The 16,895-nt window shown below is 44.9% G+C and overlaps 1 protein-coding gene across 1 annotated transcript in view; it reads left to right on the plus strand.

The window, feature by feature from the left end:
* The window catches only part of slc6a11b (solute carrier family 6 member 11b), a 182,729-nt gene extending 166,092 nt beyond the window's left edge, over nt 1-16,637 (plus strand). The window contains exons 12-15 of the mRNA XM_041191094.1: nt 4,110-4,212; nt 8,280-8,380; nt 10,730-10,900; nt 15,997-16,637. Coding sequence (XP_041047028.1) covers nt 4,110-4,212; nt 8,280-8,380; nt 10,730-10,900; nt 15,997-16,155 — 534 coding nt within the window. The 3' untranslated portion in view covers nt 16,156-16,637. The remainder of the gene's footprint in view (nt 1-4,109; nt 4,213-8,279; nt 8,381-10,729; nt 10,901-15,996) is intronic.
* The last annotated feature ends 258 nt before the right edge of the window (nt 16,638-16,895 follow it).

Here is a 16,895-nt window from a genome sequence, read left to right on the forward strand (position 1 = left end):
CGAGGCAGACCCGAGACATCAGTGGAGATCTCCCACCTTCCGAGAGCTGCTTTGCGACGGAGCCTGATCCATGAGAATCCACCCAGCATGTGATGCACGTGTTCTTCCAGGGATCCAGCATCTTCTGCTCCTCGGCAGGTCCGTCATCTGCAAAGCGGGTTCACGCTGCCCTCCAGCAGGATTCACATTCCGCCATGGCGGACACCATCAGATCATCCCTCTATGCTTTCATGCTGGCGTAAGACCAATTTCTGGCCTTCTTGCTATATTTCCTGCAGCCCGCCATGATGCCTGGCACCAAAGGGACTGGAACATTCTGGCCTCAGTTCTGATTTAGTGAATGGGGCCATAGTGCCACCACAGTACTTTTGACAGGGCAGGTGGTGGAAAGTATCGCCAAATGAAAATGTGTCCGTCTGGGACAAAATGTCACCACCTATGAATTAATTTTTAGTCAAAGCCAGAAGGTCAATGCATTCATCCATATAAAGGTCATGAATGACAAGGGCCCTGAGCTCATGAGATTTAACACCCAGCAGGTATGTTTCTAGGCCTGAAAGCCGGTAAGAGATAGGGTTTGGGTGGATGGCATTGTTACTAATCAGGAACAATGATGGGTATCTCAACGGACCCTGTGGAGAATGCCAAAAAAAGCACAGAGGGTGGTTATGAGTTTATTGAAGGGATGGGCAGGCAAGCGAGAAAGCAGAGAAGCAATAATGGCTTGGGGTATGGATTTGAGGGAACAAAGTTCCTGAGAGGGGAGAAATGAAGGTGGAATGACTGGGTGGAAGAAAGGATAAGGAGGAAAGATGGGCCCAAGAAAAAGGAAAGATAAAGGAAGATAGAAAAGTAATGGGCTTATATCCAACACACCAGCAAATGGACAGAAAGGGATTTCAGATTACATAGTCATGGCAAAGATTAAGAGAGAGGTGGCTTTGCCGTAAACGGAGAACAGGGAAGTGACAATCCAAAGTTAGCCAAGATGGAGTGGAGAGTTGGCCAAGAGCCTCCAGGGATTGATCCGGGGACAAACAGAGGGGTCCTCATTTATTAGCAGTGCACACCAGCAGAACAGGTAGACCACCAAAGCAGTGAGGAACAGTGGCAGTGGAGCATCAGAACCAAGATCAGGGATCTTGAGGAAAATGTTAGAAAAGCCCATTGGATTCGTTTAGATAAGGAACTGGTCCAAGGAAGATGAGGGGGACAAACGATTTAGAATGCAATGCTCAGGGCTGGAATCCTAGGTAATATAATAAACATACAGGAGCTTTTTGGATTAACGTATGAAAGCAAGGAGCAAGTTGTGCTTTCTTTTCAAAGATACCACACCATTGACATATCACAAGTTGAATGGGAACAATTTCAATTAATCAAATTTGAAAACCAATGAAGTTAATTACATTCCTAAATCAGATGGGTAAATCTTATTGGGCACCTAAAAATCAGTTTATAAGTTCAAATCTGCATAAACGGAGTAATTTAACTAACATTTTTATTGCATGTGTCTTACAAAATGTTATTTGTGGCAATAAAATAATAATTTCGCTGCCATCTGAGTATGGGCTACTTCAAAATTGGTGTCCTGAAGACAATTTCTTTGGCTAATAGAGTAGTAACTATTTTATTTCACAAAATGGCCATGAGCTATTTTAAAACATATATTTTAGGCAAATGGAAACAATAAATAAATGCCCCTAAATTTAAAAACTGATAATAGATGTTTTTTAAAAAATCAGTTTAACTTAGAAATCAAATCTAGTGGATGCAGGAAGTAATGCATACACCAGAATGGATAGGCCTTAAGGCACATGTGGTCTTGGGCCCAGTGCCTGCTTTTCATTGAGCTGGTGAGCTCTGGACACCAAATAGGTGTCCCCAAGCAGCTTTCCGGCAAAGAAGAATCAACAACCGGGCTGCTGCAAAGCCAGAAGTGGCCTTCAGGTGAGTCCTTAAAGGGGACTGGGAAGTAGTGGAGAAGGGGATGAGGGGCTGCTGGGGGAATGGATCAAGTTGGGAAGGTGGAAATTCCAGTCGGGAAAGTAGTGGATAGCCGTGATCAGGAAGAGTAGGTAGTGGCGGAGACCAGGGTCTGAGAGAGTAGAGATTAGGATCAGCAAAGGTTATGATTGTGGAGAGTGGGGCATGGTGGAGTAGTGGCTGGCAGCAGACTGTGTGGTTTGAATATGGAGCTGGGTAGACTACTACTGCTCCTCCCAGCTCCATATTCAGGTAAGTATATTTTAAAGACTTACCTTGTTATTTCTGGCATGCAGCAGTTCTTTTAAGGACCGTGTGTTAGACCACAGGTAGAACGGATTTTCTTGAAAGCAGTCAGTATGACATCAACTGCATTCAGGGCAACACGGTATTTTTGAGGTGGCTGTGCTGTTAGGAGTAGACAATTGGCTTAGCACCTGTTTCAGGCATGTCCATGGACACTAAATATTTTGCCTGCACACCAGCTTGGAGGATGGTACACAGCTGGCTCATAATGAGCATGCACCTCCTGCCTGCCATGTTGGAGACTTACGAAGCTGTTTGGTGCCAGAAAAACAGTCACTGTAAGGCCTATATGTTTACAGAGTGACCTTGTCATATAGAAGTATTTGCCTCTATCCTGTGTAAAGTCCCAGTGGAGATAGTCTATCCTGCTTGCCAATGTAGCCTATTCCACTTAACCTTTCATGCTCATTAGTGGATACTGTGGAGATAACATTCTCGAATCCAAAATTTATTTCTGTTACATCTGCTCTTCTAGATTTATAATACTGGAAATAATTTTGCTGCTGACCAAAATCCCATTGAACTGTTCAAAGGAAAATGTTTTAAACAGTCTATTCCTGATAATTCACAGTTAAAATACTTGATTAATTAATTCAAAATTAAGAGGAGTAAGCTGCATGAGTAAGCTATGATTACATTAATCATATTCTAAGTTATTCTTTAAGGAATCCAAAAATATTCACTTATTCTTAAAGAAATTACTTTTTCTACTGCAGAATGCATTATACTCTACTCCTCTTAAATAGATTCTCCCTGGAAGGGCTACCACAGGAAAAAAAGGTAATACATTGTCAATGACACTGGATGCTCATCTCTTGGGCTGCATCTTATTCCAGCGGTCACTATAAGATTTGGAAGCTACAGAGGTGTCTGTTTCCTCCATGAGTGACTAAGTGAATATGGCACTGGACAGGAGAAATTTAAAAAGTAAGCTAACCAGGTAAACTGTGAGGGGCAGGGTGCTAGCTGCAGCTGGGCAGTAAGCACAGCACACAGACTGTCATCTCACTACTGCTGCGGTCCCATCAACAAAGGGGCAATAATTAGACCAAAATTGGCCGCTCTGTTTTCCTCTCAGCACCTTGCTGTTCACAGTCCCTAACAATTTTGGAGCTGGCCAGTTAATAGGTGTCCAGCCTTCCCACCCAGGATAGGTGGGAACCTCGTGATCCTATGTCACACATAGGACCTCAATTCAATTTACTCTCCCAATAGGCTGTGGGTGGGCTGCCCAAGCCTCTGCGAGGTGGAACACAGCATAGAGTGGTCTAACCATTGATCCTTAAAGGGACTGCTGGAAGCTGCACCCAAGATACTCCAGGTAAGTTCTTTTAATAATTTTCTTATGGAAGCAGAAGGAGCACAGATGCGCTGGCAGCTCAGCTTTCTTATTTAAACGAAGCCTGACACAAAAATCGATCGGACTCCGACTAATATGAACCAACCAACCGCCTGCCCAATCTGCACCCGAAATAAAAGTCGATCTGACCAGTCTGCTCTTCCAACTAAAATATCTCAGATATTACGTAATGATGGGGGTTATAAGTAAGAATACGTTTTCCTCAGATGCTGGTTAATTGTTCTGTTCTACTTAAGATCAGTCTTTTGAACTGAAGTTTATTGTATTGATTTGCATTTATTTTTTTACAGTTGATTGTCATTTTTAAAAATTATGTTTGTTTAGTTAACAATTGACTTAAAATATTTTCAGTGAGACAGTTATGTGTAGTAGAGCAATTAACAAATGTACAGTAGCAAAACTAAGTAAACGTTTTCCGACAAAATGAAATAATGAACTGTTTTCTTTGTGTTGAAAGGGAGGAATGTACGTTTTCCAGCTCTTTGATGCATATGCTTCGAGTGGCATGTGTCTCCTCTTTGTGGCCATTTTCGAGTGTATTTGTATAGGCTGGGCCTATGGTAAGTCATTCACAATACCTTTTATATTTGTTCTTTGCCAATGAGCTAATGATTAATCTATGAATTATTGATAGCTAAGCCAAATTAAAATAAAACTGATCAGCTACTAGAGGATGGATGCATATCATTTATTGGATTAAACACTTCTGGTAATGAGAAAGAATAATAATATTTAGTATCCATGTCTGATGTACATGAAGGAAAAAATAGGAGATCCCATAAATGGGGTTGGAGGTGTCAGCATTGAATAAGATAAATATTTCACCTACATATACTCCTTTCCAAAGCTTAGCGGATTGTTTTGAAAATGATAGTGTGGTTGCGTACTAAATATATTATGAAACAACAAAGTTCTCCTGGAAAGATTAGTTCTCTTAGCTTCATCAAAGACTTGTTAGAAATTAGTTTGTGTTAAGTTCCTTGTAACATATAGGATAATATGTCATTCATATTATAGGGCAAAAGTACATATAGAATGTTTAATTTGTAGGTGGGAAGATGGAGAGGATTGGTACCAGCAAAGCTTGTGTAAAAACAAAGGGCAGAATTTTATGGATGGCAGGGTTTCTCACCCAGCCACCCAAAGGGCAGGGTTCTCACCCAGCCACCCAAAGGGCAGGGTTCTCACCCAGCCACCCAAAGGGCAGAGTTTCTCGCCCAGCCATCCAAAGGGCAGGGTTTCTCGCCCAGCCATCCAAAGGGCAGGGTTTCTCACCCAGCCACCCAAAGGGCAGGGTTTCTCGCCCAGCCACCCAAAGAGTCGACGCGGAACTTGACGATGCCGGCTGCCCCGTAGCCATTTAACACTATGAGGAGCATTAATTAGCTGAAGGTGAGATTTCTGTCCCTCAATAGGGAGGAGGTCCCACCTCAGAGAGCCGCCAGCTAATCAGATTGGCTGGAAGCTCTGTAATCCCAGAGGTGCCACTGGGAGCGCTAGCCATTGCTGGGACTACAACCAGTCTCCAGATTCTAAATCCCAGAGCCCACAAGACCTGGTAGGTGCAGGGTCTCACAGTGAGGGTAGGAAGGGGTGATAGGCAGAGTAGGGTGCGAGGCCTTGGGGAGCAAGGGTACACCTGCAGGGAGAGTGTTGGGGGTGGGGGGGGGTTGGGGGCAGGGTCCGGGGAGGGTGGGAGCAGTGACCCGGCCTGGAAAGGGGGCCTGAGGCCTGAGCAAAGTGATAAATGACCACTTAAGAGCTTCAGTTGGGGCAAGGATGGGCTGGCCACCCTCGGCCTCATACACCCCCTGCAAAATTACAACAGGTCAGGGGCCAACATCTCCCCGACCCCCCACACCCTCCCTGCAGGTGTTCCCTTGCTCCCTGCCTCTCAGTCAAGGCCTTGCAACCTCCTCTGCCTATCACCCCTTCCTGTCCCCACCATGAGATCCTGCACCTACCTGGTCTTGTGGACGCTGGCATTTAGAATCTGGAGACTGGTTGTAGTCCCAGCAATGGCTAGCGCTCCTCTGGGATCACAGAGCTGCCAGCCAGTTTGATTACAACAGGTCAGGGGTGGGGTGGTAAGGCTACCTGGGTAACTTCATGGAACGCCACCTGAAAACCCGGGATTTGGTGGGATTGTAAAACTCTGTCCAAAATTTATGACATCATTAATTAGTATTGAATGCTAATTTACTATGCCACATTTGTTAACTTATATATAGAGTCTATTATTATACAATTATCCCGCTACTTCTGGCATAATGGTATATTTTCTTAGAAAGAAAGATTAAAACTTTACCTGAAGATGTTTACAATCCTGAAGATGTTTACAAGTGAGCGAAGGAGACTGCCATACTAATGAAACAGTAGATGGCGCTGTTGTAAAACAACTTGCACTTTTCTAGCCCTTTTAGTGTACATTTGAGAAAAGAAGGACATTTTTTATTATAATAAAGGCCTGGAATTTGCGGGTGTAATGATGAGGAAAATGTCAGTGTTTGCCATCAGTACTCTGTAAAACTGAATGCAGCCTCTGGCATCTGCACATGTGCAGTTAAACGCAAAAATCCAAATGTTGCTGTCAGTGATTCCCTGCTCCTTCACAGTGCTTGCAGATGGAAATCAATTAGAAATCAATGAATTGATATGAACTTCCATATTTTCACTATTATCCTCACTGTAAAAACCCTTGAATAAGGTGCAACTAGGTTTTTAATAGCAAGCCAATAATTATTGCTCAATAGCATCCTGACCCTGAAAAACTAATTTTATGGGCAGAATCTTCCGGTTGGCGTGCGTTAAATGACAGGCGATGGCATCGGGCATATGTCCTGACCTCATTGCATGTCATCTCGATATTTCGTTTGGCGGGCACGTGCTGGAGTCGGCTGCGCACCCGCCAAAATGTCAATGGCCTATTGAGGCCATTAAGGGTGTAATTAAAGTCGTTAAGAATGCTGCCCGTCCAACCTTAAGGTTGGTGGGCAGGTGAAAAGCCCAAGCAGCCTTCACAGCGCTACCTGTGCAGGTGGGCTGAGGTTTCCTGAAGCTTTTATAAAATAAATACATAAATTTTCCCACCTTTACAAACATGTACCAACTCATGTGACACAGTCATGTGAGAGGACACGTTTGAATAAATTTTTAAATCTATTCTTCATTAATTTTCATAACCATTCAATCTCCCTGAGGCACGGAGCTGCCTCAGGGAGATTGCTGTGTTGTTTTGCACTAGCCCTGACTCTCTCCCCCCCCTCCCACCTGCACAGGTAGCATTGAGGGCTACTGGCTGTGCATTATGCTGGGCGGGCCATAATTGGGCTGCCCGGGTAAAATGGTGCAGCTGATCGCAAGCGACAATCGGCTCCGCGCTCAACCCTGCCCGTTCCCGCCCACCACAAATTTCTCCATTCCATTTTAAAAATCCATAGAGGATAGGAAGGGGTGATAGGCAGGGCAGGGTTTCTCGCCCAGCCACCTGAAGGGCAAAGTTTCTCACCCAGCCACCCAAAGGGCAGGGTTCCTCACCCAGCCATCCGAAGGGCAGAGTTTCTCGCCCAGCCACCCAAAGGGCAGAGTTTCTCGCCCAGCCACCCATAATAAAAACTGTAAAATTTATTTTTGACACTTCAGTTTCTGCCTTAATCAAATGTGTATGTACCAATCTTTATTTTGCTTTCTGTAAAATCATTTTAAATTAGCAAATGATAATACCTGCTTTTACTTCCTGATTTGTTGTCTGTGGGAATTCTTCAATGTAATTGCTTAGCCTGCTTGATGATATCACTGTTGCTAACTGCCAGAGATCCTCTGTCGCTGGCACCAAAATAGAATCCACACCACAGAGATGGCTAGGTTTTTGTGGGCCACTTTCTTTGGAGTCAGCAGCTAGTGCTGCTGCTGACTACAAAATCTGGCCCATTATGTCTAGAATATGGACAGAACTGAAGTCTCCCTAGCATGCAAATTCTAGATTTTACAATTGTTTTGTTAAATGGCAGATCTTCCTGCTCTAAGCAAATCAACATTTCCCGAGAAACCATTGTAGTCATAAAGCCTATTCACAGCCTCACTGTAAAATGCTATTGTTATTTTCTTTAGTGAGCCTCTCTGGATAGCTCATGAGTGATCAATTCACAAATAAATTACAGCTGGCTAGCAAAACAGTGGAAATAAGATTCTTTAAAAAGCATTTCAAGGGGAAGATTTTGAATATTTTATACCTCTGACTTGCTCTGTCTTTTGGGTTTCAGACATATATCTCTAAAAGGTTTCTACATGTCTGTGAATCTAAATTAGGAAAGAGAAAAATCAGACAGCATCATTAATCCATTGTAATTTAACAACTGTGGAAATATCTGCAGTTGCCTTTGTGCAAATGTCTCTTGAGCTCCATGCAACAGACTGCTGTAATATCTTATCTTAATTTCTGTGAAATGAAATATTTCCACAGTATGGCAACCTATAACATGCGCAAGAAAACTTGTAAACCAAGTCTGTTACCCTATCAGGTCAGATAATAATGACTGTAAATTACTGCAATAATATTAAATCATGCAAATAAGGACACAGCCCTGTCTTATACTTGATATTCTCCTAATCTCTCTCATGTTCACAGGAAGTAATCGGTTCTATGACAATATTGAAGACATGATTGGGTACAGGCCATTCGTTCTAATTAAATGGTGCTGGAATTTCATCACACCCGGTATATGTTCAGTAAGTTCTTAAGCTGTTACTGCACCTTTTGTCAATGGCTTTCATTTTACATTCAGTTGAGAAAAATATTAATCATACAAATTGTTCTCAATGTTAAATAATATCTTCAATATTAAATAATGTTTTAAGATATCATTGTATTTTATATCCCCTAATTATTTGTAAGCATTTACATATTTTGTTTTTCATTTCTTCTCTAATATGTCGTTTACAATCTGCAGTTTACTTCTGCACCCAATGCAATTATCCTTCTTTTGTAATCCTTTTTCGTTCATAAATGTATTCATATATGCATGTCTGTATGTTTAAAATCAAGTACTTATATCTGAAAAGCATAAATGAGATTATGTTACTTTTTTATTACTAAAACATACATCCCTTTGTAAAAAGGGAAGAGAATGGGGCAAACTGTGAAAACTGGTGCAAAGGCAAAATACTGTGGATGTTGGGAATTTGTAATAAACAGCAGAAATTACTCAAAAGCACTCAGAAGATGAGGCAGCATGTGGAGAGAGGAACAGAGTTAACGGGCTGAATTTTCCAAGGCCCACAGAGGTGGCTTTGGAGGTTGTGGGGGCACTCCAGCCATCGAGTGTTTTTCTGGAGGCCAATTAATGGGTCCAACAGCAAACCCTCCAGCGGCAGCAAGAATCTGATTAAGGATGTTGATGAGTTGCTTATCTTCAATTTTCCAGGCCTCAAGGGATTTTCCCAATGACACACAGCAACCCCCCCCCCCCACCCCCCCACCCCCCCACTCCACAAACAGCCCACCACTGTGTCAGGAGCCTGAAAATAGGACCCACAGCTGGTGGTCTGAGCTGGAATTCACTTAAGGGTTTAAAATCATTTACTGGCAGTAATTCACAAATGGGATCTATTTCCAGGCAGCAGGCATGCCCGTGCAGCTACTTTGTGAAGAGCAATGCTTGCCCTGCTGCAAGGACAGCCGCTTTCCTCCCTCCACGGCACCACTGCTGCTCCCGTTGATGGCATCACCCACAACGCAAAGGCGGCTGGCGACTCTATCCATGGGCCGCACTGATTGGACCTCCCAACATTGGAACCCGGCCACTATCTCTAAGTGGCCAGGGCTCTTAGAGATAGCTTCTTAATTGGGCCTCCCAGGGAACATTGCATCCATCAACCTGCTATTAATCCTGAATTAGGTTCTTGCTACATCCGAAGGGTTTGCTGTTGGACCCATTATTTGGCCTCCAGAAAAGCACTCGATGGCTGGAGTGCCCTGGGAAGCAGGCCCAACACACATCTTTCCAAATTTCCTCGCTCACTCCCCCCAACCTCCAAAGCCGCCTCCGTGGGCCTGGGAAATTTCAGCCCATTAACTCTGTTCCTCTCTCCAAATGCTACCTGATCTGCTGGGTATTTTCTGCTTTTTAATTACAAATTTCCAACATCCACAGTATTTTGCCATTGCACCAGTTTTCACAGCCTTCCCTGTTTTCTTCCCTTTCTAAAGAAAAAACAAACTTGGTGGATGTATGTTTTAGCATTAAAAAAAGTAACCTAATTACACTTAGGCTGCTGAGAGGTAAGTACTTAATTTCCCAACTCAGAATTCATCCCGATGTCGGGATCACGACCCACCTGGGAAAGCCTGTCCAATGGCTGGAATTTTCCAGCTCCCCCCTCCCCCCCCCCACCCCCCACCTCCGCCAAGCTGTGAGGCCAGCGAGCCATTAAAATCTCCATTCACATCGGCCAGACTGGAAGGTCCCGCTGGCGTGAGGGGCTGGAGAATTCCGGCCAGTCTTTCAGGTTGTTGGGATTTGAGACCAAGAAGTGCAAAATGCAGCTCTCGACCAGCAGCAGCTGTGGATCTGGGTAACAGAATGCATATGCCATGATCCCACTCCTGAAGAGTACACTTTGAACGTCCACTTTCTCAAATTATTGTAAGAAATACTGGCTTCACAAATCTGGCGTGACACTGTGGATGTGGTGATATGCCTATGCTTTGGGCAATAGCCTTCCCAAGCGTGTCTGACATTGTTGCAATATGGAGTCAGATCAGCACCTGACACCAGAGTTACTTGAGCTACGCTAGACTTAAGTACTGCAGAATTCTGAAAAAAAAAACATAAAAAGCAGGTAATTCAAGCAGAATAGCGAAACAAAGTTAAAATTTAGAGTGAGTGTCTAGGATCACTAACCTGAAGCATTAACCAGAGTTATACTGCTACTTTTGCAAAACTGTTTTGTAGTGGTGCAGGATAAATGTACCCTTGGTAAAATATTTGGGAAGGAAATTTAATGTTTTGCATAAGTACATTAGAATATCTGAAGAAAATATTTATCTTAAATGTTATTTAATCTTTTTTCTTTCAGGCAATTTTCATTTTCTTCATTGTGAGATATAAACCACTTAAGTATAACAACACATACATCTATCCAAACTGGGGTTATGCACTAGGGTGGGCCCTGGCTCTTTCTTCCATGATTTGCATACCTCTGGGATTTATCTTCAAAATATGGAACACTGAAGGGACCCTTCTAGAGGTAATTCCAATCAGATATGTCAACGTTATCATTACTGTTCTCAATCCAGTAAGTGCTGTTCATTATGAACTGCCTGCGTCTTCTCAGCAAGTAGTCAACCATTTGGTTTGGTATTTAGTTATCACCTTTATGAATTTCATTTTATGTTAAAAGCTGAGAATGTTATATTTAAATTATGGTAAGAAAAATACTTTCACATTTACATTCAAAAAACCTAGTGTGGGCATTGAAAATCTAGTTTGTGGGCTGTAAAAGATTATGGCCGGAATTTTCCGGCCCTGTTGGCGTCGGGCATCAGGACAAGCGTGGGGGTGGTGTACAATGTGGTGAGGAAGCCAAAAATCAGTTTCAGGCTGGCATGAAAACACAACAGGATCATCCATTGGTGTCTGCCATGGCGGCGCACCAATCCCGCTGGCGGCCGGTGTGAACCCGATTTGCATCCCGCTAATGGGATGCAAAGTAAGATCCGACTGGGAAAACACGCTGGCCCAGAGCACATCTGGACAACTGTGACGTGTAGAAGTTGGGACTTACCGTTAGGGTTGTGCTCAGATCGCAGGCATCTGAGGAGCAGAAGATGCTGGAGCCTTACAACTTCGGGACCCTGGTGGTACATGTGCATCACCAGCTGGGTGAATTCTCATGGACATGGCTTCGCTGCAAAGTGGCTTAAGGAAGGTGGGAGATCTCCGTTGATGTCTCACGTCTTCTTCGGTACATCGTGATCTTGGCCATGAGCTGCCAAGGCTGGTCAGTGAGAGGAGGGAGAGGCGTATTAGTGGGGGTGGGGGGGGGGGGGCGCGGGGTGTTGGGGCGGTGGTGAGGTTGGGAGGGGAGGAATGAAGGTGTCGGGGAGTGAGGTTGGGAGGGAGCAGGAGGGAGTATGGGAGGAGGACGATATAATGGGGGAGAATGCAGCAGGTGGGGAGATAGGTGTAAGGGAAAGAGTTCAGAGGGGAGAAGGAGTTCTGAGGGGGAAGGACTTTGACAGGAGGAAAGACTTTGGGGGAAGGAAGGAGTTTGGAGGGGGGAAGGAGTCCAGTGAGAGGAAGGATACTGGGATGAGGAAGGAGTTTGGCATGGGTAAGGAGTCTGGTGGAGGAAGGATTAGGGGTGTAGGTGTAAGGGTAGAGGAGGGAGTAAGAAGATGTCCAGATGAAAGTGCAAGGGAGGGTTCTGCGGAGTCAATGATTGCTTCCTCGGGAATGAACTGAGGGTGAGCATGGTAGGAGGGAATGATGAGTATGAGAGGGGGCAGAGAGATCCGAAAGGGTCGGAGGGTGAGGATGCAATGATAGTGGTAGAAGGGTCAGTGATGATGGTTGGTGGGGAATCGGAGGCAGACACAGGTCCTGCAGGGTGGGAAGGAGGAGGTCAGGGAGGCCAATGTGGATGGGGGTGGGATTCTCAGGAAGGTAGGGAACGTATACGTTCACCTGGACAACCTGGAAAAAAAAGGGTTTTAGTTGGGAGTGAAGATGAGGAGGTGGAAGGTGATGCCAAGGGGGTCAACAGTGATGGGGGAAAAGGACATGGGTGACTGGGGGGGAGGAAAGGATGGGGAGCTGAGCAAAAAACTTGATGGCTACCATTTTTCTCAAATTGAAAGTGAGCGGAGCATAGTGTTGGATGGGCACAAGCGCTGCATGGGAGTACAGTCACTGGGTGGGAGGAGATGCAGGTCAGCTCAGATGGAAAACTGAAAGAGAGCCCCAGCAGGCAGCATTGAAAATGCTCAGGACATTGAGGTGAGCGTGATACATGAAGGATCCGCGTCCATGGGAGAGTGCTTACACAGGTTCCGAAAGGCTCTGCCACACACACACTTCTCCCTCCAGAATCACTCGTGGTCCAGCTGCATGCAGCTGAACGGCTAGTAGCAGATTGGAGGTGTAGGGAGAGGACTCGTGAAGCCTGTAAATGAAGCTGAAGCTGCACATTATTCAGTGAAAGTGAATTTCAGATTATGAAGTATGGAAATGTGTTCACCCGTGCAACCACTTGTGATCGGAATTTCCTAGTCCTACCAATTCTTCTAGGTGCTGCCCTGACATCTGCAGGAGCGGTGCAGACAGCCTGTGCAATGGTTGGCCCTGTTGCCTCTGATGACTTTGCCATACATCCTTTGGAGACCTTAGGCCTTGGGGGCCCCTGCTTGCTTTGCCTGTCCTCCTGTGGGCCAGCTGCTCCCTCTGCGGTGACAGAGGATGAGGTTGAGGGGGTTACAGACAAAAGGGACTCGGAGGGAGAGATTCCTGAGTGGACGACCCAGGGGTGTCCAGCTGCCGCTCCTCCTGCCTTCGGGTGCCCAAGGGCCCTGCCCTGACTTCTTGAGGGGAAGGAGGACCTGGTGGGATGATGAGGTGCCCTGTTTTCCTCTTGCGTTGCCACTGCAGGAACTCACACATGGCTCCTGTGATGGAGTGCAGCTCTATATGCATCACCACATTCTGCTGGACCAGGGTCTCCATGGCGTCCCCCATCTTTCCCATGGAAACCTCCGTGCGTGCACATGTGGGCAACATGTCATCAGAGAGCAGGTGAATGCACTCCTCTGACTTGTGTGTCAACTCTGTTGAGGGCTTGCAACAGCTCTGCATGATGTTCTCCCGCCTTCTGCTGACTCTACAATAAGTTGGAAGGCCGAATCCAGAGGCTCGTCATTTGACCCAGACCTCACAGGTGCCGCTTCCCCAGCTGTCCTCTGAGTGTCAGGGAGCTCAGCTGAACCTGCCTTCTCCTGCTACGGACATGTGTCCATGCGGTGACCACCAGATTGTGAATCCAAGGCTGCTCTAGATCTAGGTCCCTCTGAGATTTGTGTCTCTGCACTGGTGCAGGGTGTGGGTAAGCGCTGTGATGGGTCTTCCAGGCTGCTTATTGCCAGCTCTTCAACGGAGGAGATATCCTCTTGGCTGGAGGTGAGAACCTGGATGGAGCTGAGGGACTGGCTGGCTGAGGCTGTCAGTTGCTTGGCAGAGCTCCCTGTGAACCAAAGTAGAGATAATTAGTGCCTGGCAGCAGAGTCAAAAGCAGGAGAGGGAGCACTCACAGTAGCCTTGAGAGAGGGATGATGTAGTGTAGGATCCTCACCTGGGTGTTTGCCACCGACCTCACCGCCAACACAGGTACGGCCCATGTCCTCACCAGTCAGCGCAACGGCACACTGCTCAAAGTGAGTCAGGGGCCTAATGTGGGCCACTCCACACCCCGGTCTGGGACCTCTCCCTGCTGTTGTGAGCCAGCTTCTCCTATGTGAAAACAGATGGAGAGAGTGTGAGCAGGACGCATGGCGCTGCGTGGAATGCTTATGTGGTGAGCGGAGCTATGGACAAGATATGGACACGAGCTCCAGAGGAATTGAGCCTGATAGAGATGTGAAGGTTTGTGTGAGAGTTGGCAACTAGGGATGGACAATAAATGCTGGCATAGCCAGCGAAGCCCACACCCCTTAAACAAATAAAGAAAATATAAGGTGGAATCATCCCAGATTTGCACAAAGCACTATAGCAGGCAGGAAAAAGAATGTTTTACCTACCGTCTGCAATGGAGTCTTTTCTTGCCGTATTGTCCCGTTCCCGGCAGATCCCGCCTCATTAATTACACATTCACGGGGAACATGCTGGATCACTGATTGGCTCTTGAGGTGTGAGATCCCTGTGGACGTGTGATGGGTTTGTGAGTCTGTGAGTGGAGAGTGATGAGGTGGTTGACTTACCCTGGTGGAATGGAGGAAAATCATTCACCCTCTTCCTGCAATGTATGTCTGACATCTGTGCTCTGGTGGTGCTGACTGCCGCTGCCAACGCCTTCCAGGCCGGATAGGTGACTCTGGTGGACCTCCTGTGGCCAAAGCCGGGGTAGAGGACACCACGGCAGCCTTCCACTGCACCCAGCAGCTACCCCTAGAGAGGCACCACTAAATTTGTGGGCTGCCGTCTTCTTTGCTTTCGAGGCCGCCTGTCGCCTGGTACAGTCCTGGTCTAAAGAATTGAAATAGGCATGCACTCTGGTGTGCTTTAAATATGTCGCCCAGAGCACAGAAGCACTGAGGTCACAGCATGGTGGGCAAATCCTAGCCCGCTGGCCAGTGATCTGGCATGTTTGCCGTGAATGCATAATTAATAAGGCAGAACCCGCCAGGAATGGAACAAGACAGCGCAAAAGGCTTCCATTGCGGACGGCGGATAAAATGTCCTTTTTCCCGCCCACTGTAGCACTTTGTGCAAATCTGGGATGATTCCTTGTTTTTATATCTTTGTTCATTCAAGGGATGTTGGGCTTTGCTGGCTGAGTCAGCATTTATTGCCCATCCCTAGTTGCCAAACATAAAAGCAACTTAAACCTGATATCCTGCTTGCTCCAAAACCATTTGCAATAACTGTTCTAAAGTAGTAATATTGTGACATTTATCTCTTTTTTAAAAATCAGTACAACTTTTACTAATGGTATAGTTATTCCACCTTGTAAAATGAGTTAAGTGCTACGTTCAAGTTAGCTATCTGACACCATGCATGGGCGTTAGAAATGACCTTGTTACCGCCAGACTAGAGAAGGAGAAAATGCAGTTAGCATTCTCATGTGTGCAGACATTAAATGAGTATAAAATCCATCTTGGTTCCAATATATTCTTTAGTCAGATCTCAGTTTTCTCTCTTGTTCGTTCCCATGCTTAGTGGCACAAGAAGTAATCCATCTCCTTCTACTGATTTACAACCAGCAGATGAGCTCTGGATTGTTCCTACGTCTAAGTCCCTTAACGTGGGTCGGTTATTAGCCTGACTCACAGCCCCAACCAGGAAAACCAGCTAGGCACGGTGGAGAGGTGATGGTGCCAACTGCCCCCAACGAACATGCAAATCTGCAGGATGTCAACCCAGAATTCTCCCCTTCACTCATTGGGACTTATGCTTATAAAGTCTACTAATCATCGTTGTCCACTCTCACACATTAAAACTGGTCATTCATATGAGCTAGGTGGAATAATACACAAACATCAATCCTCGCCTTCAGAAAAGGGGAGAAAATAATCAGATAAATAGCCCAATACTAACTTGCTTTCTTTAAAATCCTTGTTCTTGTTACAATTTCAGAGATTTAAGAAGCTTACAACACCTAGTCCGGACTTGCGACGAAGAGGAATAGGATCACCCAATGCGGACACATGCTGCAACACAGTTAATGACTGTGATGGTAAACTTAAAAGCGATGGACGCATTCCTACCATCACAGAAAAGGAGACGCACTTCTGAGCAAATCCCCTGGTCTCTTTTAAAAAAAAACAGGAAAGCAAAATGACATCACTTAATTATAGAGGCCTGCTTGTTTTGCACAAACTTTATTAACATGTTAATTCAAAATTAAGCATTATATACTTGTTTAAAAAAAAGTGACTTTTTAATGATTGTATAAGTAACTGATTATATATAGTATTTGATATTAGTGAACTTATGTAATAATGTGACACTGGTAAATGTTTTATAGAAATTCTAGTATGGAATCGATGTATAATGTGTTGTAAAACTTTTCTGTTTGGAACTCTTTTTCATTATGGAAGGCACAGTGTTTAATGGACATATTTGCTCATCTGTAAGTTTGAAAAAGGCAATTCCAAGTCATACTGCATGTTTGTGAAGTCATTATTTTTGAGCCTCCTACCTATATTCGTGTAGGTAGGTACAACAAAGGTCTCCGATGTTAAGGAGGCAAATTAAATACGATACTTCAGTTGTCACTTCTGAATCATTTTTGATGGAATTTGTTATTTAAAAAGCTTTTAAATTTACAATATTTCTATAGATATGACTTTCATCACTTGTATATTTTCCCTAACCAAAGTCCCATAAGCATAAGCATAAGCATACATATTTCATTGACGTGGTCCAAAATATTATATTACTAAAGTGCTCTGCTTGTAAATGTCTGCTATTGATACCGAATAACCCACTACTGATATTTTTTACAATTTTTCAACTTTCCTACTGGTATTTGT

The sequence above is a fragment of the Carcharodon carcharias genome, chromosome 7 (assembly GCF_017639515.1).
Source record: "Carcharodon carcharias isolate sCarCar2 chromosome 7, sCarCar2.pri, whole genome shotgun sequence".
Classification (NCBI taxonomy): domain Eukaryota; kingdom Metazoa; phylum Chordata; class Chondrichthyes; order Lamniformes; family Lamnidae; genus Carcharodon; species Carcharodon carcharias.